The sequence below is a fragment of the Larus michahellis genome, chromosome 12 (assembly GCF_964199755.1).
Source record: "Larus michahellis chromosome 12, bLarMic1.1, whole genome shotgun sequence".
NCBI lineage: Eukaryota > Metazoa > Chordata > Aves > Charadriiformes > Laridae > Larus > Larus michahellis.
In genome coordinates this window covers 13382587-13406463 of record NC_133907.1, presented here as the reverse complement: position 1 = coordinate 13406463, position 23877 = coordinate 13382587, and the positions used below count along the sequence as shown (strand labels likewise).

General features: G+C 44.7%; 1 protein-coding gene across 4 annotated transcripts in view; it reads right to left on the bottom strand.

Annotated features, from left to right (window-relative positions):
- ARHGAP40 (Rho GTPase activating protein 40) overlaps positions 1 to 23877 on the bottom strand; it is a 46517-nt gene that overhangs the window by 21676 nt on the left and 964 nt on the right. The window contains exon 1 of one of the 4 annotated variants that reach the window (XM_074605323.1): positions 7844 to 8044. The exons of 1 other annotated variant lie outside the window; for it this stretch is intronic. In XM_074605323.1, the coding sequence (XP_074461424.1) occupies positions 7844 to 7941 (98 nt within the window). In that variant the 5' untranslated portion in view covers positions 7942 to 8044. Of the gene's footprint in view, positions 1 to 2978; positions 3184 to 7843; positions 8045 to 23877 lie in introns of those variants that run through there. 2 more of the 4 variants (XM_074605326.1, XM_074605325.1) reach the window with 2 other exon arrangements.

The window sequence follows — 23877 nt, the reverse complement described above, 5'->3', positions numbered from 1 at the left end:
CAGGAACATCTGGAGCCAGAAACAGCACTGAGAACAAGAATAAGAAGGTTTTTGTTTGTTTTACAGGAACACAAAGATTGAAAAGAGCTATTAGGCCACCCAGTCTGCCTCTGACAAGGGCAGAGGTGATCTGCTTGTTTAGTGCCCATGCCCACCTTACCCCCAACCTCCTTTCCTACTCCTGTATATCCAAGTAACAGGCCTCCAGTTGAGGTACCACCTCACAGCCTGGTACAGCATTTGAATAGTCAATCCAAGATTATTTTTTTTTTAAATTTTTTTTTTAACCTTCATAGTTCATGTCCATCTCAGTTCTATTACAGCTACCATCTCAAACAATTATTTCCCCTTTCAACCTTTTACTTATATCTTTACCCATTAGGAGTTAAAAATTTAGATCACATCTCTCACATTAACTCTTCACCTTTAGTACTCTTCTCCATTTTCTCACATTTGCTGACAGCCTTCTCTTAAAAGTATTAGATTTAAATAAAGCCACCTTGCTAGCATCAAAAAGACTGTTTAATACCTCGCCATGATATCTCACTAGAATTCTATTACATGCCAGTCAACAGAAATCATCACTTGCAACATGAAACTAGAAGGAGGATTTTAAGTTATTTTGAGGGACTTGGTTTTGGTCATCTCAGTGCTAGAAGTTGAACTTGTACTAAACAGCAGTCTCCCAATGCACAACCCTACACAGGCTAAAGAACCATCTTACAGGCTCTCCTAATTGCTCTACTAAAGGCATTCAGCAGGCACACAACTATTATTCTTGCCCTAAGTTACTGCTCAATAGTACTGTGGGATCTAGGTTATATATCTCAAAGCAGCTCTGAAATGTACCTTTGCTTCATGTTCAGCCTAGCGTAAGGCAGGCTCATCCAGCATCCCAGAAATCTCTGTGGATTCACACCAAAGCACCACTTATAACCAGGGTTGCGGATCCAGCAGAATCTATCCGAGACCCAAGCAGCAGCTTCCACCCAGCACATGCGCTCTGCGGCAAGCCTGTGTCACACATAGCTATGACAATCCCTTCCCCACACCTGCCACAGGCCTGCCTGGAAAAAAACCACAACATTTTAAGCCAACATAAATACAGTCTTCAGATCTTTCAAAAGGGTGACTCTTGACTTCGATGTTCTGTGCGACTTACCCAGATACCAGATTCTGAATCCAAGTTTTAGTCCAGGAGAGACTACAACCAAGTGGAGTGATACTTATCTAAAGCATTAGGGCAGATTCCCCGTGTACATCTAAGAAGGGTCACAACATCCTTAGAGCCCAGATTTCAGGCTACAGCCTTACCAGCAGCTCTTTTTGATCTACCAGCACCTTCAGTCCACATCAAGACAACATAGTACTGGTGCAAGAATACAGTTTTGCCAGGCAACAGAGAACTGCTGTATCCCTGTCCCACTCCAACTTGTGCTTCTGCACCACCCACAGTTATTTTGCTTCCTTCCAGAGCTGGAAATGCTGATGGTCTAGCAGTGCTTGCACCAAAAAAGCTCCACCACCACTCACACTATATGCCTACTCTAGGAGAGCCATATTTGACCTAATTGTGCATCAAACAGCCCAAAAGCCATCCTAACTTCTTGTCTCAAGAACCTCACAGGCTAAGGCACAAAATCCTATTTGAGCAAGGTGCAGAATGCTAACGTCACATAGCAGCTCTACACAGCAGTAGCAGGACCCAAAGCCCAGCTCTACAAATCCCAAGCTACTGCTGTTGTTCCTGTGTTACAGGAAAACACCGAAGTCAGGCCTTTAAATTTAGAAAGTGTTTTATTTTCTGGTCTAAATACTTTTTTTTTCTTGAACACACTGCACAGTGGTTTACAAATCCAACGACCTGGGTGGAAGGTTAATTTTAGATTCAGTGCACCTAGGAGATTGTTCTTCCTCATTGCATTCCCAAGTCAACGGAGGGCAATCTGTGATGTTTAAACACAGCAACAGTTTAGATTGAAAGTGTAGATTGTTGGCTTAAAATGTTAATCACTCAGTTGCAACTGGGCAAAGAGTAGACGGAATAATCAAGTTCACTCAGTTGCACTGCCAACGTAACAAAAAGCTTAAGATTAAAAAGTTTTAAAAATTAACTCAACAAAAAGCAAACTTGCAGGAAGATCTCAGTAAGGACAACCATAAAAAATGACCCTGTGGAAAGACTGACCATCCTAATGCAACCTCCTCCTCTTGTTTAAGAGCACGGACAGTTTTAACGGGGCTTGAGATTCATTAAGCTGACTCCCCTAACGCCTTCAGTCTAACCCTGACTTAACAACATTAATAGCAGATTTATGAGAAACTAGACCAGCGCGGACCTCATATGATTCATTTTCTTATTATTTCTTCTATAAATCCTCTTCACATAGAGCACTGGTAGCCCTGAGCAAGATCTGCATGCCTGCATAGCACTGACTGAATGCTGGTGGCTCACCGGTCCTGGGCTAGAATATGAAGTCTCAGAGTAGTTTCTGATCTGTTCCTAGATACTGTCAACACACGGCAAAGATATTGCAAACACTCGTGCAACTCCTGGCCCTTCTGAATATCAAAACAAAATAAACACCGTTGCTATGCATTTGTTCATTCCAGGCTTGAATCATTCCCGTCAGAGAGCTTCTCAAAGGATCTGTAGCTGCCTAGACTACTTCACTGCTTGCTCAACATCCTTCCCTCATTGAAATACCTCTCCAGCAGATGAACAAATAAAGAAGTTTCTTCTTAAGCATTTTAAACAGAACAGGAGGGGACAAGTGTAAGCCAAGAAAATCAAATTCCTTTAATACTGTTTCCAGAAAAACTAAGAAGAGAAAACGGCAACAAGAACAGAAGAATTAAGCTATTCAAGGCATTCCTTACACACAAGCACCTAGTTTTTAAAGACATTTCCAAATATCTGGAACAAGCACAAAGGCACACATGAAACAAAGAAACAGATGTAAGAAGTCAGAGTTAACCTCAAGAGCAAGTTCGGAGCCACACACCAACTTACAGCATCATAGCAATTCAGAGTGCTAGCATGAAACACGAGCTCTTCTGAAAGGGAAAAAGAGGAAGAAATTATTCTATCAACTGGTTGCAGTATTTTGACAGATAAAGACACTAAGTCAGAGAACAAAAATACATTAGCGTCACAACATACGCACATCTTACCGGCTTTCAGTTTACTTCAAGGTCAAAAACAATCAATGGGTACAAAAGCACAAGATTGAAAGAAACAAATGAAAACGGCCATGCAGGAAAAAGCCACTCTTCACTTTGATTCCAAGTTCCTACCCTGAGCCAGCAGCTTAAACTCAAATGAAGAGCTGTGTAGGTAATTCTGAAGAAAAAGAATCACCTCAAGATTAGCCTAGCACGGGTTTTCTTGTTTAAAATCGTGTAGTAGGGTAAAGGCATCCAGAAACAGATACAAGTATTCAAAAACCTGGAGAAAATCCTAAAGCAGCAAGTCACATATCTATATCTACACAAAATATAGATATATTTTGCTTACTGAAACTATTGGAAGTTTAAGCCTCAGTCTTTCAAAGGTATCGACGTTAATATAAGCACAATTTCTTGCATGAAGGAAGTCAATCTACTTACCAGAATTTTAGCTTAAATACTCATAATCAGTTATTTTATTCAGACGCAGAGAATTACACAAAACTCCATTCCCAACACACACAGCAAATTTATCCAGGAGATGCCTTGTGGACGCAAGCTCCACAAGTTTTCTATCAGAAGTCCAAATCAAAAGCAAGCCTTACTCCAAATCTTTAAAGCCTGTCTTCATTACTCCTACAATTCTCCAAATTTTGTACACAAAGTACAAACATTGCAGACTACCAATTCCCTCCTCCTCCCTAGTTTAGGCTCCTAGTAAGGGTCTAAACAGGCAGCAAAAAGCAATCTTAGGAGAAAACTAAAAGCACATGGCTGTTTCAAATTCCTTGGACCAGACCATAAAAGCAAAGACAGACTAATTATCAAATTACTGTGGCAGCGATGAACAGTAATTTACCCAATACACTCTTGCCACACTTTACTTTCCCTGGCTTAACTAAACGAAAGCACCTAAAGAGGCAGAATTAAAACGATCTTAGAGGCAGGCTGCCGCTGCTGACACGCACCTTTACATATCTCTAACCGTAGGGGATTTGCTCCCATACCTAGTAGTTTCATTCAGAGCATCCCCTACAAGAAGTCACAGTGCCTCTAGCCCAGGCTATTTTATATAGCTCTGCTGCCAATCACCACTTATGTCCACATTAAGGGATTTTACCGAGGACTTCGCACCCATGGGACAGCACACTTGAAGCTCTGCCTCTCTAGCACCAGCACGAATAGCTCAGATGTCACTACTACAATTTGCTAATAAGATTACAGCTTGTTTTCAGTAACACAGCGATCAGTTCATCAAGATCTTCCATTATGCAAGCAGCTCGGGGAGCCACGTCATTTAAGGTTGTTTTGAAGAAGCCTGTTCTGCAAGTGATAAAGAGGACGTGCCAGAGAGCTCTGCGTGCGTGGAGTATTTCATACCAGACCCAGCTTTCTCTCCCCCCAACAACAGAAGGCACTCCCCAGCTCCTGTCCTGGAATGCCCAGCGACACCAGAAAGACAACACAGTGATCCTTTGCCCAGTGCTATGTGGATGAGAGACTTGAATCCTGACACTTGGGTGTAACACGCTGCCTTAGCTTAGCGCCTCCGTCGCTTTCCATGATGGACCTGAACTCCAGAGGTTACCTCCACCACAGCACTGGGAGCTTTAAATAAAGCACAGGTTATAATTTACAATAAATGTTTCGATCAAAGTATTTAAGGGCAAAGAAACTCCATCTCAGTATCTGTGTCTCAGGCCTTCATTGGGAGCAGGCCTGTCTCCACTCTGTCTAGTAAGGGTCTAAACAAGCAAGCTAAGGAATAGTGAAATTTGCCTGTAATTACAGACCTGCCTGGAGGTGTCTGAGACCGAAACTCAGAGCAGAACAAACACCAGATTGATAAATGCATGCAGATACAGCCAAATTAAAAATATTCAAAGTCATGTTTAGTTTAGTCTATTAGCTGGGTGTCTGTCCCATCACGCTAGAGTTTGTTTTGGCCTCAGAAGACATAACCCATGCTCTCTGTATGTGGGTTTTTTTGTTTCACTGTAAGGTCACTGCAGACGAGCCCGTTGTTCACTTTCCCTGCACTAGCATGGTAAGCCAAACAGGAAGGGCCTTTCATTGACACGGAAATCCGGCCGCGAGAAAGGGGTACCTGGCCAAAACAAAGCTTTAGGAGTACTGTGATCTTTAATGGAACTGTGAATTGATAAGCCTGATCTACCAGATGATTATAGGAGAATCATTTATTAAAAGGTGGCATTTTCATCCATATGTCCAACTTCACACACTCCACTGAAACCACTTCATCTAAACACACAAGCAGCTTTGTCTGTCCAGCAGCCACAAAGGTCCATTCTGCCACTCAGGTTCCACCTATCAGCATGACACCAGGATGGCAAGCCCCACCAACCAGTGAGGACGGGGTGGCAAGCCCCACAGACCAGTGGCACTGGCTACAGACAGGAGCTCCCACATCCTTGTCCTCACCCATCGCCCCATTCCCAGTACAGACGCTGCCCCAGGCTCCCTCCGGCTGCCACAAGGCTGAGCCTCTGCACGGGATTCCCATGAAGCGGATGGCACAGACTCACCACCCTTCGGTGACTTGGCTGTCACAGCCCTATGGCACACATGCCAGGGATCTTACTGAGGCCAGAATGAGTCAATACCTCCCAGTTACTGAACACACCCTCAACACATGCTACCGTTACGTCAGACAGGACATCCTTACTTTATTTCCATCACTGCCGTGACTTTAGGCAAGATGCTCAACCTCCACATACCTCAGCTGCCCAGCTTAGGGACAAAGGGGATGAAGAACCACATGGCTTTCAGAGGAAAGACTGCTAGCGTGTTTGAATCCTGTATAAAAAGGCTGTGAACTTATTTTTTGTGTGATCATTCATTAACACAAAGGATTTTTACCAAAGCAGATTCAAACATACTAAATATTTGTCCTACAACTTCTTTCGCATTAAACTTAGAGTAAATCAGGATGATAGAACTCATTTCTTCTTGTAAGCCCATTCTACCAGCTGTACCTACATCACAGCAGAGAATGAGTAATTGTAAGTTGTAGCTCACATGTATGGGAACAGGCAAGAGACTTTGAAGAGGTCACCAGAGTAACCTGCTGGCCAGCACAAAGTAAGGAGGGGGTGAGAGATGTGCTGGAATCCTGCTATGCTTCACGCATGAGGGGTTTAGGGATGTGGGAAGACAGGAAGGACAGTCACGAGCTCCGTGCTTGGATTTCCCAGGTAAGAGTTATTAGACATAAGACAAAGTGCTTTGCTACTACATTGCCATGAAAAACCTCCCCCCCCAGTTGAGATTTATAACTAATTCTCTAAGAGCTGGAATGCTGTCTGTAAGCCCAGGGCCATTGTCCCCAGCCACCCCACATACAACGCCGAGGGGAGGAGGAGGAGGCAGGGAGAGCTGGCTCGGCAATGGCTTTGTCTCAGCAGTGCTTTGGAGGCACGACATCCCCATCACCAGGTAAGCTGGTAGGTGTCTTAATGGGAACCAACAAGCATACCACAGTCACTGCTGCAAAAATAAACAGTCATTAGTGTCAATTAATTAGAAAACCAGGATGGTTGGCGTATCATCACCTTATTGTATAGGCGTGTTTTAGGTCAATCCTAGCAGAGCGGGACATACGGGATGCGTTTCACCTGCTAGTGAGTGCCAAATGAACCGACATGAATTGCCACTTGCTAGGAGTTAAGTGTTTTGGTCAAAGTTAGTGAGCAAATTTGGGGTTCCTGCTGTAGCACCTCTTCAGACCTGACCACCGAGGTGTTCTGGCATCAGTTCAAACACTCAACTAACTTGTTCAGCAAAAACTGTAAGTTGTTACTGAATATTTTGATTTTTATCAAAGAAACTCTGCAATACTCAAGGTGCCAGTCTAGTGCTCTTACGCATGGGTAATTTTAAAGTAATTTACCATATTATTCCTGTGTCATTCCCCCTAATACTATTATTAATATATTTTTTAATATCTCAAATTTTGCCTGCAATCTTTTAAAGATTTCCCTTCTTGCTTCTACACACAAGGTCAAAGCAGACTAGGAAAAATGAGAAGTCAGACAGAAACATGAAAACTTGAGCTTTGGTTAGAAATAAAATCACCATGAATTCACACAAAACCAACAGGTTTCAATTACTGCAGCAGGGAGACATTCTGAAACTTTGTGCAAACTTCTAAGATGAAGTCTTCAGTCATTTAAGCACCCAAACAGTACAGTGTTTGTCAAGCAAAGTAGTTCAATGTTCAGTTGTATCCTTTAGGACGCGTGCTTTGCGCAATATTTGTAAGTATGTAGTTCTTACCTTCATGCAGTTCTACAAATCACTGAACAGCCCTCAAACGCCGCAGGCTGCCACGACAGTGTTACCACTGAATCACAAGGAAACACACAGTCTGCATTTCAGCCCCCCCAGCCACACACGCACCCCCAGGTCCCACCTCCACAGCTTGCTGCACTCAGTTATTGAGTTAACACCCAAAAAAAGGTGTGTTTTAATAGGTTTCATTTTATGATCAAGGCAGTCAGAGCACAGCTTTAAAGAGCATACTACAGCCTGCTCACCTCTAGAAATTTACCTTGTTTCCACCTATCCTGCCCCAGGTATTGCCCTACCTCTACACCCTGCCTTCGGGAGGAAGGAGAGCAGCCATCACCCCGTACCGCACAACCACGCTCCGTACCTGCCGAGGCTGGCCAGCCGGCCAGGCACCAATGCCACTCGGGGCCTGGGGATCCCAATTCTGGTGGCCCCAGAGCCACACATGCCGTGCTTATCCATGTCCAGATGGGAAGGAGAGCAGCAGTCAGTCCATCCGTACCACTCTGCTGCCGAGCATGATAACGAAGAGCCGTTCTTCGTCACCCATGAGGTGCCGGCTGAGTGGCCGCGAGCATCCTCTCCTCCCTCCCCACATCCACCCGCCCGGGCGGAGCAAGCAGAAGTCACAGCAAATCCACCTGCGCCTTCAAGGCAGCAGTGCCCGAGGCTGAGCCGCCCACGCCTGGGACACAGGCTGAAGGACACAGCCCCCAGCCAGCATCCAGCCCTCAGAGCAACCAGAAAACAGCAAGGAGTTATTTCCAAGCCCAGGCTGAAGCTAAGCCTTGCTAAATATTAACTCGAGCCTCAGCCGCGTGAAAAGGTAACTCCCACAGGCAGCACTGGGAGGGAGGAGTCAAACAGCATATTTGCTCCTCAAAATTGTACCTCTCTGAAGCAAGAAACGCATGAAGTATCTGCCTAGGGATTCAGGGAGGGCAGCAAACAATCCGAGCACTTATTAAAAAAGCAAATTCAGCATTTACTGACATAGTTGAGCAGTGAGTAAATCCCAGCTGGATGGAAGATGCTGGTATTGAAAGAGCAGCGTAAACCCGTAACACCCACAGAGAATATTTTGCAACATCCAGATCCTTCTTTAAAATCTCATCAACAAGTGACACACGAGCAAGTGAAGGGTTAAAGCAATCAAATTTCCATCTCCTCGCCATCCTAACAGGTTTTGTTCTTTCCTTGTTATTCTCTCCACCAAACCTCCTTTCACAGTGTTTCTGTAACTTCCCTTTCCTAACATTTACCATTTATAATCCTGAAGTTAAAGGGACAAACAAGTCATTTATGTAAAGTTTCCTTAACGAAGACACGCAAAGCTTCTCCAGCACAAGTAATAACCCCGCTCCTTGTTTCCAATACTCCCAGTAAGACGATCTATGGCTCAGCCTGCTTTGCCTGCAACAGCTTAAAGGGCAGCAGCAGCTATTTTAGAGACAATCCCTCATAAAAGCAAGCAGAAGTCCTCTCAGTTTTGTTCCTTACCCATGAATACAGCTATTTTTCCAGCCGCTTTCACCCCACCTTGCAAACACACAGCCGATTTGTCGCAAGAGGAACAGTGCCCAAATTCCACCGTGCTCCCCTGCACAGAGCAGGATCAGCCCACACTCTGGCCCAAGCCTACCCGCCGGCAGAGCCCTGGCTGCATCCAAGAAGGATCTCTGATTAACACCCTCTGCACTACGTTAAATGACATCAGTTTTCCATGGTTTAGGCACAACCCCAGCCCGCAGCCTTGGGCTCTACCCCAGCACAGCTTCAGTCCCCAGGGAGGCAGAGAGAAGGTAATCTGGTCTGGGACTCACAACTCCCCACACTAAGTATGCAAAAATATTCATGGGATTTTTCCCCTCCATCCCTCTTTCTACTTACCTGAAATTCCTGCAAGATTTTATTCCTCCCCCCAAAGTTTAGACCACTGTGCTGAAGATGGGTCTTTCTCCAGGTAACTGAAGGTGCCCGTGGGAAAGCTCTTGTGTACCGCTGGAGTTAGAGCGGCTTCCCCGGCTCGCTCCTGTTCCTGATAGGCCAGCAGGCCTTGCATATACATTGTGTGTTATACTTCTTGTTTAGCTTATTCACTGCAAGCGATCCTAATAAGAATCATAAGGGATCAAATTCAAAACTCGGTTATCCACATAGCTTCTCCTCCACCAGCTCCAAACCAAGATAAACCCCAGCATGTACCAGTCTGGGAGAATCTCAGCTTGTGAAATTCAGTTATAACAAAAGCCCATCCATGAGCCACAGCTTTTACAACAGCACTGAGTCATACATAGGCAGCATATTACTAAAAAACGCATGCAATAATAAAGACCTTAGCAATGCACAAGAAGTAAAACAAAGCATTTCTGATGCTTCTATTCTGGCACACGGGCAGCGGTTGCTTCATAGGACAGAAACATACACCATGTTATGTGGACACACAAACCACCCAGGGTTTGAGACACAGGAGGGGAGAGCAAGGAGGGGACAACAACAAAAACATGTACGTGAGGAGATGTGGCTGCTGTAAGCTTCACTGTTTGTACAAACTCAGGAAAGCGTTATTTCTCGCCAGGGAGCACCCAGCCTTTCCAAAAGGCTTCCCACCAAGCGCACCATGCCCTGAAACAAGTGGTTGGGGTTCAGGCCATTCCTTCTCCTGTATGCAAAAGCACATGTAAGCTGCCAGTACTGCAAGTAGGTGGGGACAACAGCCCACAACTATATTTCTTTTATCTCTCAGCTATGTTCCTTCTCATTACATTGCTTTTAATAACTTCAGCCATCTGGTTGTCCTTTTTGACCAGCAGATACTCAGACAGGCAGGCTGCCAGTCCCTTGTACAAGTGAGCTTCATCATGGCAGGTTTCTAACGCAGCAGTAATAAGTCAGCCAGCCTTGTTGCACAACTGAGGCGAATTTAAAGCATCCAGAGTGAAAACAGAATTCCTTAATAATACACTCATCTTTGATTACTCATATAAAGCAGTACACAAGCATTACTGAAAGTTTCAGATCTCTGTGGATAATAACAGTGGCACTACCATCTACAGCCTTTCACATACTCACTCCTGTCTGGACTTTGATTATTCATGGCATTTGAAAGGAATAATCAGCAGGTTTATTTCCTAGCTTGTGAGAAAAGAGGTGGAAGAATAGAACATGAGGCCAGCTGAGTCTGCACTTTCAGACAAAGCGAATCAAGATAAATATTACAACTCCAGTTTGAGCTCTCCAGCATGTTTCATGCTCCAGGACAGTCTTTCTAGCGTCATCAGAGATGAGCCAAGCTCACTAGGAAGAGATCATCTGGATCACAGGAGCTGAATCTTACTCCAACATGGAGACAAAGAGACATACCAATGCTCTCAGCAGCCAATTAGTTCAAATGAATCACTGGTACAGACCCAGCACAGTTACTGTCACAGCTTTCGTGCACAAGTTATTTCTGAAGGTATCTACACATCCTGCCAAACTGACACAACTTGGCTCGCTCAGTAAACCTGATTTTTTCAGGACCAAAAAGGAGAGGGGAAAACATCCAACGTGCTCTTGGATAATTGGGAATTCCAGCTGGGCAAAGCGCGTGCAGGCCAGAGACCTAAAGACGACAGGAATCCTCTGCCAGACCGCAGGGACCCCACCAGCCTGGGAGACTGATCTCTGAGCGCTGCCTGACAGAGCTCAACGGCAGTGCCTTCAGGTCAGCTTGAACCCAATGGTCATGAGCTGCATCACAAGATCTTATGGCAGCATTACATTTTTCAAGCATCCCCAAAGTAATTTGTTACCGTGAAAATCAAATGCAAGTGAAAGACACTGCGATGTGAAGCAAAGTGGAAAAACCGGACCATACCTGAAATCCGTAACACACAATCCTTTTTTTTCCAGCAGGTTTATTTTTACACAGTATGTAATATTAGGAAAGCCTGAAGATAATTTATCCCCCCTCCACCCCATCACATATTAAGAAAATCCTCAAGCAGTGTTAGCTATCCATCACGTGGCCCCATTAAGATTAAGAGATTATTACAGTTTCTGGAGTCACCAAGGCGGTGAGATTATCCAAGCCCGAGCTTGTTCCCAGCCTGCCAAGGAGGCAGCACCCAGGCTGTGGCTCGGGGCGAAGCACTGAGTTGCAATCACGTCTGGGTAACCAGCTACCAGCAGCCAGCCTTGCAACACCCACTGGCTCTGCACTGGGCTGGGAGATCAAACAAGCATCTCTCAGCTCAAGAGCTGACAAGAAACAGCAACGCTCGGACCCTACAAAGTGCTTCTGCTCGTGACTTTGTTTCCTGAGACGAGACCTAATTTGTCATTCTACTGTGAGAGATACCAGCATGCCCACGGGAGTATCATCCCAGTGCAAGTGGAGAGGTATAGCATCGCCTTCCTCAACCACCCAGCATCACCCCCTCAACCCTCCCTGCTCTACCCACACTTAGGGTGGCTCAGACTCGATGATGAACAATCAGACCCTCCTTACTGTAAAACTCCACCTGCCTGCAGCCACAAACTGTATGTCAGAGCACATAATCTGCTTTACTGCACCCAAGACTTGTGATAAACAGAGGATTAGGACTTCAAGAGTGGACAAACAGCAAGAACAGATGCTTCCTAAGCTGAGATCGTTTGCATGCAGATGGCTATTAATCTCACACTTAAAAAAAAAACATTGGGCAAAGTAGGAAGCCCTGGTATCTGGTGGGATGCGACGCTGTAGTAGAGGAAGACCAGCTGGCTGGCAATTGAAGCCAGAGCCACTTCATCATGATGCCATCAGCAGCTCTGAGCAGAGATCTCCACCAGACACGGGCCAGTGGTTGGGTACATGACTGCCTCCAGCTGCCCACCCCGGTTTATAACGTCATGGCTTTGAGGAGTGAAGGAGAACAAAAAAAAAAAAAAAAAATCACACGCTCTTTAAACACAGATGTATATTTAGATAAGCAAACTGCAAAGTTGCTTAAACCTAATTACTACTGTAAAGGTAATTTAAACCACCAAAACATTTCCACTGCTCAAGGAAGAGCTGTAACAATGGGAGGAAGCGCTAAGACATAGCAGCTATTCTTAATGCACAAAAACACTTATTCTGATGAATAACCAAGACTTACTGATTTAAATCGAATATGTTTCTGCCTCCTGGGCATTTTCAGACTGTATAAAATTAGAAGTCTTAGCTGGTTACTGAGGATGACCTTGTTTGCCTCCCTATTCAAACACGTGCCTGACATCTACCGGGTGCTGTGCTTTACAAAAACCATGTCTTTCCTACTGGACACTAAAGGCAGAAAGAAGTGACAGGCACCAGATTAATAACCACCAAGCTGCTTGTTCACTTCCTTCAAACACAGGGACCTATTATCACTGCAACCAGCTGACAATGCTACGCATCATTTCCAAGGTGTGATCAAAGAGGGGCAGATGGGACAGAGGATCAGCAATCAGCTCCCTCTCTCTCTGCAGTGAGTAACCACCATTTCCCACCAGCCCAGCCGTGTCTGTCGGGCTCACACAGGACCAGAGTCCACATTGCAGAGCTCACCCTCAGCACCACCTTCATGGATCACTTTCCACCTCCTTAATTTTCATAAAAAATGAATATGCAAGAGCTCAAATTCCCAAGCTCACGTCCCAGCCCGTTTCACAAACCTCATCTTGATTTTTGCCAGTTGAATTTTCTGTTCCCTTCTGGGAAAGGGATGAGGCAACAGAGCTACAAAGAGAGTGTCAGAAATGAACTATCTTAATCTGCTCCCCCAGTTCTCAGCCCAAAGACGTGATAGATTAGGTTGTCATCTTGTTTATTTCCTGCACCATAATCACAAGCAGCGGGATGGGCTCCGTGGGCTGAACTCACTATGAGTCAGTGCGTTTTTGGGCATCCCATAGGAGTAACTGCCCAAAGAATGCCAAACATCCACTCTTGAAAGAGCAGAAGTCATGCATGTGGCACGGCCCCACGATCACATTAGAAGCAAATGGTTCAGAGCTACCAAGGTTATGAGACAGCTAAACAATAGCTACTGATAGCTTGGCTCAGATAAGCTAGAGTTTTAGCAAGGATGGTAAGAGAAGAGGAGGAGAAAAGTAGGAGTGACCTGATCATAGCTACACAACTGAGCTAATTATTAAGATTAAAAATGAAACACCTGAAGACCAGAGCGTGGACTAAGTACAAATGTAGTTTTCAAAAGCTGTGTTTTGTTTAGGGGTTTTTTGATATATTTTAGTATCTTATAGTTTTAAAAATCTCCCCAAAAGTTTTTACATTGGGTCAGATTAGCTGAAACTACTTCAGAGATTAAGCTAGAACCCCCTCTGTGTTATTGAAGCTTGTCTTATGGAATGATTACAATAAAAACTAAATCCACTTACCTAAATGCTCCAAATTCAAGGTCCAGAGAAAAATACTTACCAAATAGATCCACGCACATTGTCCCTACACACGTGGATACAGGGCATTTACTTGGGAACGAAATGCCACTGAGCTCATTTGTGGGTAGGACATCCATCAGCCTCTCAGCAAGGGAACAGAATGAACCACCCCCCCCCCAAAGGGAGCAGCATTTTTAGAGATCCTGATTGCTCAATCAATTATTTCCAAAATAAAGAGAAAATTTAATACAGCCTAGTAGCAGAAGTTCTTTTTTAGCTGTCAGGCAATAGTAAGTGCCAATTATTCCACTCCTAAGTAACAGTTGTGCTTGTACTCAAGAGTGCCATCATTCATCCTAACAGGCTTCTGTTCTACTTTGTCATCTCTTTAGCAGTAACAGGTCCATCAGGAGGAATCCAAACTCCTCTGTGTGTGCAGAGATTACAAGTGGCCCATAATTTATATTTATGGGCATTTTCTTCATTTGTCCTGTGGACGAGAGCCGGGACAGAAACAGAACTGGGCTGCTGCTTTATAGGCTCAGAAGTTTAAAACAAACAAAAGTCAGCTGTCACTATTTTTGCTATGCTGGCACCCTGCTCTGAAGTCACCACACAGAGCTTGTTTGTACTAGTTTCATCCATAAACGATGCAACAGCTGGAACAAAACTGGTTGAGATGCCGAACCTGATTGCACAACACAGCTCACAGCTCCTACAGAGCTAGTAGTAAAGAGTTTGTTAACTCATTAGGAGAGGGCTTGTTTTTCCAAAATATTCATGACAAAGTTTAATTACCAGGAGTCTTTATGAAACCCAGAATCATCAGATTGCAGGCATGATCCAAGACTGAGGGGCCAACGCGGGGAATGGAAGAGCTTGCCACCAACATTTCCAAACTCCGTAGCACAGGATTTAAAGGAAGAGGAACACAGGGCAGGTGAGGTTAATGGTGCAAGATCATCTCAAAGGTCAGTCAGAGACTAGATCAGTGCCTATAAATCCCCACATGCTGTTTGCTTTTGTATAAAAATCCACTGCTCTAACTGCAGGGCCAAACAGGAGATCAGACATATGAAGTCTCAGGTATCAACATCAAGTGATGTTACAAAAGGGACTTTGGTTCTTCAGTTTGCACCCAGTGTGCAAGTTCAGGGTAACACAGTGCTATTGCAAATGCAAAAAGAAGACATCACACAGATGATCCACAGAATAAGCGCTGTCGAATCCAACAGGCTAAAGAAGCAGAAATTCAATTCAGACTTGCAAGTGAGTTGAAAACTACAAAGATTTCATAAGAGACATACACATAAGCAGAGAAACTACAGCAACTATGCTTTACCACACAGCTCTAGCAAGTCTGATAAACTCTTATAACCAAACTGACATTCATGATGGTATATTTCAACCAGGCTGGTCTAAGCAATCAAGCATTTGTATAATGAACATTTTCTGACACAGGCATCACTGGACAGTGGCTGCTGACTTGACTCCTGCTCAGGTTTTGGCCAAACACACAGCTCACATAGATACAGCTCAGCCTGATCTATGCTGGGAGCAACACCACTGGGCTAGAGCAAGAGGGACACATATGCCAGATACAAAGGAGAGGAGGAGATAAGACCTGCTGTCCTTGCAGCTGTGCAAAAGCAACTGTTGGGCAGTTTCTGATAAGACTGAAACTCTTCAGAAATAACTGGAACAACCCACAGGAATGGCAGAACCACACGTCCATGATGGAAGGTGTAAGTACATCACCTTACCCAAAAAAGCTTTGAAGCTGACCCATCAGCATCCACACTGCTGAGGCTCCCAGGCTTCCCACTGTCATACTGGGACGCCTGCACATTACCCCAGCCCATTGAAAGGGCACTGAGACCTTGTTTGATTTTTACCCAATGAGCTCACGTGATAAAGTTGGATTCACAGGATACATCCTCCTGTGACTTTGAGAGGTCCAAATGAACCATGACACTTGACTCAGTACTATTGTCAGAAAAAGCACTTGTATAGGGTTAAATGATATTCATAGATCCCCAGCTAGCAACCAAGCAGCAGCTTCTTGACCTTTACAAAGACTAGTTTTTCTTTGCCATCTGCTTGGCTGTCAATGAGGTAATGCTAATCCATTACAGAACTCCACAGACCTCACTATCAGAGTTCACAGGAACAACTTAAAGAAGCAATACCTTGGTCCTATTACAGATTTGGCCTCCAGTTCGGTTTTCTTCCAGATAACACATTGTTGCAGCTTCACAAAAAGCTATTCTCCAAAAAGCTTTTTCCACGATGCGTGCTGGTATTTAATAAAGCCTTGAATTCTCCCAACTGACCTGGCAGCTCTGTGCTTGCTCCAAACTCTTCCTGGCCTGGAAACATCCAGCAGCTTCACGCCTCCTTTACACTGGCCAAGAGAGCGTAGGAAGCACGAAGTGAATGAACTCTGAAACTTTTGGATTAGAGATATCGTTAGAAGGATTGCTCCCAGGAGGTATCCTTCCTCTCCCATTAGTCAAAGGAAATACCGCGTCTAAATACAGCTGTTACCTTTATCTACTTTTACCCTTCTTATGCACAAGCTGGAGTGAGTCCAGGATTCTGGAATATTTGACCAAAACAACCATATCACAGATCAGCTGCAGGGATGTATATATTGCAGCCTCATGTCTACCTTCCGCTATGAGGCATGCAAGGATTTCCTTCCACTGTGTTATCCCTGCTGTTTTCAAACAGTAACATTGTCTGAGCTTTACCTTGACCGAGAAAAACAACTTTCATCAGCAAAGCTGTATTTATTTGTTGCCTAAAGAGGATATCCTTCCAGTTCCATTATATATTGGCCACCTGCTATGGACCTTGCAAGAGTCACAGGCTCCTGTTCACTCAAGAGCCTACATGCACCCTCAAGGCAAGAAACACTGCTTTCATTTCCAGTGTCGGTCACTTGGTTAGGGTTGGCAGGAGAAATAGGGGTTCAAGCACTGGCAGCATGCTCAATTATGCACATATGGAGATGCTGAGAAATCTGAGCTCCCAGGACTCCAGCATAACTGTTAATTTGGCAGCAGCAGTGAAAAAGTGTGAGTTCACAGCAGTTGAATGGCAACCACCATTAGCAAGACAGCCTCGCACAAACTAGCAGCACTACAAGAAAACCCTTCAAATGCCCCAGCACCCCACCAGGACAACTTCCCTTCCTCGTGCGTATGCTCTCCATGTCCACTACAGGCTAAGCCCAGTGAAGGTTCACCCAGAATTGAAGATTAAGGAAAAACACATCTGTCATGCCACCTCCTCCAGGAAACAGGCACTTAACTGACCTCAACTAATTAGCCTCAACTAATTCATAAATAAGACTCTTCAGAGAGGAGTGCAGAGTTACTTAGTTACAATGATGTCTCTCCCGTGCTTCATTAGGGGACCCAGGCAGGGATAACTGGGAAGTACAAAATGGTAACTTTTGCTCAGGAGCCTGCTGTCACTACTGCTGAACCGTCAGCGTATAATGGTCCAGCAGGCTCTTGCCATTGCCCTCAGCACCTCCTTGGCACTCCCTTCCCTTATACATGTAACGGTAACACGTGTCAGTACCAGCCTCCACTGCTGGCAAAGTCCATCATCCTAGAAGGGACCTTCCAAAAAGCGCAAAACAGGACAAAGGGTTAAGTACGTTTAGTGCCACAAAAACCAACAAACAGGACTTCACACACTAGAAGTGTGCTTGGGTCTCAGCCAAGCTGTTTACTGAAACACTAAGGTCTCAACTATATGTTGCATTCGGTATCCTTTCCTGTGTTCAGGCTCCGTCATATGATGGCAGCATGGACATCTCCCAGACCATAAACCACAGTATTCAATTCAAGGAGCCAGGGACACTGCAAGTTATCACAGATGGACAAAGATTCATATTATATAAAAACTAAACAACTCCCAGACAACTAGTGAGTTAACAATAGGCTTGCAAGAAAATTTGAGGGTCGCAAAACTTCTCCCTCTAAAAATTTGAAAGGACATGAAAGACAGACAAGAATATTGTTTATTTTAAAAGGTCCCCCAGTGGGGGTTGCCCTATTACTTTTTTCCTGTATGTTCCCTTCATACAGGCAAACACAGAGAATTTAGTGAGAAATACCCTGATTTTTACAAGACACCCGAATTTTGCAGACAGCTCAACAGTCCAGGCACTAGCAGCCTAGGGGCTGATGGAATAAGCTATGCAGATGGAAACAATTATTTAGGAGGGGAAGAACTCCTGCATGCATGGAGCAACATCTCACTAAAACTGAAGCCTCCCACCAACACATTCCAGACTCTTGGAGTAATCTACTTTGGGGAATATGCTTTAAGCTACATCAGCTTTTGTATTTCTTTCTCCAAACTTCTTTGCAATCACAAAGCATACTCCCCTGCAAACTGACCTAACGGTCTTACCAAACAGCAACAAATACCAGAAAGTATGATAAACATCTGAATCTAAAACCTAGTTAAAGATATAACTTTTCAAGCAACAGGTTCTGATTTCAGACAAGCTTTTCCACTACACAACACACCTGGAGGGACTTACCCACATGATTAACAATGCTGCAGCGAATGACTTCTACCTAAAGTCTGTGGCATAAAATAATGAATAAATCATACAGGCCACATTTGGTATGTAGAATATCAGATATAAGTGCCCTCAAAATCCCGTTCCTTAGAAAGGAACAGCATTACAGAAAGGAATATCACTAACTGATTAGAGATACCTAATTAAGGGTAGGCCTTTTAAGCCAGCTGCATAAAGACTATTTCATATAGTATGTTGCAGGAGAAAAATAACTCCAGCAGGTTTCAATTAAGACTCACTGCCATATGGATTTTACATCTGCAGCAGGAAGGCTCAAACACCATGTCACAACTAAGACATTTTTATGTCTCCAACTGAAAGCACTTCAACTGCTTGGAATAGAAGCATATGGGCCATAACATCCTCAATTAAGCAAACATTTTGCTGAACTGAGAGCCTAAAAGATATATGAACCTAGAATATACTGTATTCTTGGTCACACATTGTAGCCTCTAACTTTTAAAGGAAAAAAAACCCCCAAATTAAAACTAAGGGCATATAGCATGTAACCTTTAGTTCCCTCCCTACCCAGGCAAAGCAGAACCCAGTAAAAGTCACACAGGGATTTTTAACAAGGCACTAAAGGACAGGGGGTGCCGAAGGGCACTGTTTCCCAGAGCAGTTTACACACGCTATCACATGTACACTGGAAGGGCTCCTCAGGTCACCACCTCATCCACCCTCCTGCTTAAAGCAGTGTCAAAACAGAAGCCCGCCCAGGATGTTAATGGCTTTGGCCAGTTGGGTCTTGTAAAGGACTGAGATGCCACAACCTCTGTAGGCCCCCATTTCAACACTCTTCTGTACTCGCAGGGAGTGATATTTTTCCTTAAGGCAAGCTGGACACTGACCCGTTTCAACTCACAAAGCTTTGTTAAGTGACACACTTCTCCATCCAACTAATCAAAGATGCTATGAAGTGGAAAACATTTATGAGTTTTTACTCTCAGCATCAGAAACACCATCTCAAAACAACGTCTGGATTAAACCAAGAGCTACGCTGCTGCTGTTGCGCCCTCTTGGGGCACAAAGGACAATGAGCCAAATCTTGAGCGTTATTTTTCTACATGCAGCTGGACCCAAGAACCCCAATTCCTCTTTACTAAAAACAGATGTCGGCCAAGTTAAATCATTCCACGACTCCTCCAGGAGAAGGATGTAAACAGCCACAGCTCACCCAGATGTTACCAAGAGAGGCCCCGCTTACAAGTTAGGAATCCCAACATGCTGCAAGACCTTATCCCAAAGTGCTTTGGACGTGTTTATCACTGAAATACATGAAAACACATTAGGTTACTTGAGTTTATACTAGATTAGAGTTTGGGTCTTTTATCAACTTCTTCCAGAGTTTTGAGCTCCGAGGAGAAAGAAACCAATATCTATGTTTTTTCAATGTACAATGCTTCCCAATGGAGTCTTAGTGTTTAACAAACCCCACCCCTGTAACATGCCTGCAAAGTAAATATTTTATAAATAAGAAGGAGGAAAAAAAGAGATTAAGTAATGTGCAAAAGGTCATAAAACATCTACAGTACAGTTTGGTATATAGAAATGCAGGCTTCCATCTCCCAGGAAGATTAACCTCAGTCAAAAGAAACTACCAATCTACGGCTGAGGGAAGAAACTTTCACTAATGCTGTGCTCCAAAGCGTTCAATCCAGATTTTTGTATCAAACTTTTTCAGCTAAGAAAACTACATACTTTCTGCAATATAGAAAGGCCCTGGAAAGAAGGCTGCTGATTGCATACAAGAAAAGATGCTTTGCCCCAGGTGAACAAGAGACTTTACAGGTGAATTAAATCCAAAACTACAGAAAAGCCTTCATTTTTTAAAAAGCATTTATTTGAAATCACTGTAAACAATCACATTGAAAAGAGCTCTACTACAATATATAAATCTGCTCAGCTACAACACATAAGCTCTAATGATCCTGCTGATGACCAGAAAACAGCTTTTGCACACAACAGCAAAGGGGAAATTAAAGCACAAATTCACTGATGCTAATCGAGTGCTTGCAGACTATGAAGCAGATGAGAGGTCACACTACATTCACACTGTGAACTCCAAACGATCAGCAAAGATAGGCATGCGGGCAGGCGTTGCAGCTAGATTCAGGGTAAGAAAGATTTTAACACAGGTGGACCACGACACAAAGTCTACGGGGTTCAAACCAAGTCCCCACATCTGTAGGTCTGGGCCCCTTCTCCAGATGAGGTTCACACATCATCAGCCTCTTCCAAGAAGTACAGATCCACAGCAGAGCCAAAACGGCCTTTCCATACTACTTTTAGCCAAATCCCCACATAAAAGTTTTATTCTTACTACCCAAATATTTAGTTGTGCAGTATTTCTCATAGCTCAGGGACAGGAAAACCAGGTATAAGCCACTCCTGCCATCGGCATAGCTGTGGTACTGGGGAACTCCACAGGAACTAGTAATCCTCATAGTAGGTTTCTCAAGCAGGTTTTGCATGCTGGCACCAACCTCCCTCCTATTACAGTGGCGTTGCAAGCGACAGGCAGCGCAGCCAAGCTAACGCTATTCCGAGTGTATTTACACAGACTAAAAACTACCCAAAGCATATACTTTGGTATCACCAGGCTTTAAAACAACACCATGCAATACAAGAAACAGCAACATTCTACTAGAGCTTTAGAGAGTTTACCTAACTCACCTCAGTTCGTCTACATCTTGCAGTGATAATCACAGTAAAACTTTTTTTAACTTGAATTGTAGCAGTTTGGCAACTGCCTCAAGATAATAAGGTTTCTCAGAGAACTGAGGTTAACAAGAGTCCAATGTATTGAAGAAGCCTAAACAAGTGAAATCCCATAGAGACAGGAGGCATCCCCAGGGATTCAGCTGCAACATTAAGTCCTTCTTGCCAATATGGTTTTAAATGCGCATAGATTAGACGGAAAACAGAAAAAACCTTGAGACTGCCAGAAAATATTCTTGCTAGCTCAGGGAAGATAGCTTTGAGGTGTCATTTGGGGCGGCTGTAGCTGAAACAATAACCCCATTCCCCAACAGAACAGGAGAAGCCAAATTCTGCAGGAAAACCAGCAATTTAGCACTGAATCACAGCATCTCAAGCAACAGAAACCCCACACCTCTGCGGCAGAGCCGGAGTCTCCCTACCAGTACCGAGCATCAGCCTACCTGGGCAGGTCAGCGCTGCAGACAATAGCGGCCGAGCCAGCGAAGAGAAAGAGCGGAGGAGAGCCGGGAGCTCTCCCGGCAGCCGGACCGCCCCGCACCGCCCCGCGGCAGCCCCGGACACCGCACCCTTACACGGGCTCGCCGGCCCGAAGTCACCCCCGGGAGAGGCGCGGTGCCCCCGTCCCTCCGCAGCCCGCGGGGAGCCCCGCCGCCCGGCCAGGCACGGCACGGCCCCTGCGCCGGCTGCGGGAGAGGCGGGACCGGGGCGGACCCCACGCGGGAGCGCGGCCCCAGCTCGCCCCGCACCGCCCCCGCCGACAGCAGCGGCCGGAACCGGTCCCTCAGCATCCACCTTCACCACCGACACCGGGCATCCCTAAAGGAGACGTACCCCAGCACAGGTCACCCTCTGGGCAGAGGGGGACACAGAAAATTCCTCAGCAAACAGTCGTGTCCCCCCCCCCCCCCCCCCCCCCCAATAAAGGGCCTGCAAAAAAAGACACAGGCAAACAAGTTTTATTTACGAGCATACTGCTCTGGACAAATATTTGGACATGCGGGGTTCAGGGGACAGGGAGGGAAAGAAAAGTAACCATCAACAAGGCATGCTTCATAATTAGCGCAGGTCAGTGTGTTACACTGTCTGCCCATGCAAGACTCTGGAGAGACACAGTTATTTCACACCAGGAGCAGAGACAAGCATTTTTCACAAGTGGCAATGTGCTCTTTGTGATGCAACTTCCTAATTCAGGGCTTCTCTAAAAAAGAGAGTTTGTTGAACGTGTGCATCAACACACAGGAGCAAACAGCTGCTCTGTTCATAGCCTGACAACTGGATAAACCCTTCGGCCACAAAATTATGGCTCATCCCAGCCCCACCAACCTCCTTGTGGTCCCACCAACTGCTTAAATCAAGTTGTTGGCAAGTGCCTCTTTGGGCTGTAATCTAACTTTTTATCAGCCTGTCAGCTGTGCTGAAAAGCATATCCTGAACAGAAATGAAGGAAATGCATGCTCAGTATCTGCTAAGGGCTTAATTATTTCTTGTTAATTAGAGGTAGGGTTGTTTCATTTGTTAGTCCTGACTGTTGAAAATCTGTCTCTTTGAGAGCTCACAAGCTGGAGATCAGAGGAGTGCTAATTGCAGTCTGAGTAAAATAATCACTGGGCTGTACTGCATTTAAGCTCCAGTAAGAACTGCTACTGAGAGCTATTGGCCTTGATCTTATTTGAAATCAAAGATTAGTCGTGGTGAACAGAGTATCACTGGTGCCAGCATAGTGTTTGGTCCTTATAAAAAAATGAAGTGATTCCTCTCTACAGTGGGAGGGGAGCAGGATACGCACCCAAGCACAGGACAAGAGTCTGGGTGCTGTCATCCATTTCATATTTAGCCAGTCAATACTGTTCAATCTGAAAGCAGCTTTTGTGACCCAGATGGAAACCTAGTCAAGACCAAGGTGACACTTTTCAGAGACTTAACCTCCCTATGCCATGCTACAGTAGCTCTCACTGGTGCTGACTGGGATTGCTGCTAATGGTGGTGGGACTACCTGCTTTATTTCCACCCTGAGGTGGTTCTCTGAGCTTCATCAATCTGTTCCAGTTCACTTATATCTCCTCCCCAAGACTGAAGCCTACAGCCTTCTGCTTTCCAGTCTCAGGGAGCCCAGGATTCTCACGACTTTTTCACCCAGCGAAACAAACAGCTGAGCCATGGAGATAATCAGAGAAGATGGCAGCAGTAGAATCCTCAGGACATTAGAGATCTGGAGCAACTGGCAGACAAAGTTCCAGGTGAGAGAAGAAAGCATGGTGCACAAGAGCTGGGGAAAAGGAAGAGGAAAGTTGTCAAGGCAATGATGTTTTCAGAAGAGGTTCAATTTTCAGTGGGATATAAATGTTGTAAGACCGTGAATCCTTGTTCCCTTCCTTCACCCACACAACACAACTAACAAGCCTTTCAGTATAAGTATTATGTCCTACAAGAGACAAGCTTAAACCCTAGTTCTTCAAACCACTCTGTTCACATCAATACTTGTACATACAAAGAGCTCTAGGAGAAACAAATGGTACCCTAGATAAGGCCAAGCTCATTCTTAGCATTGTTTCTCTAGCCTTTGAACAACAACAATAAAAAAAAAGTTACTATGCTGACTTAGTATTGCCTTGGTGGTGTTAACATTGTCAAAAATACTCTGACTGATTCCACACTAAAGCTCAGTTTCAGGGTGTGGTGGT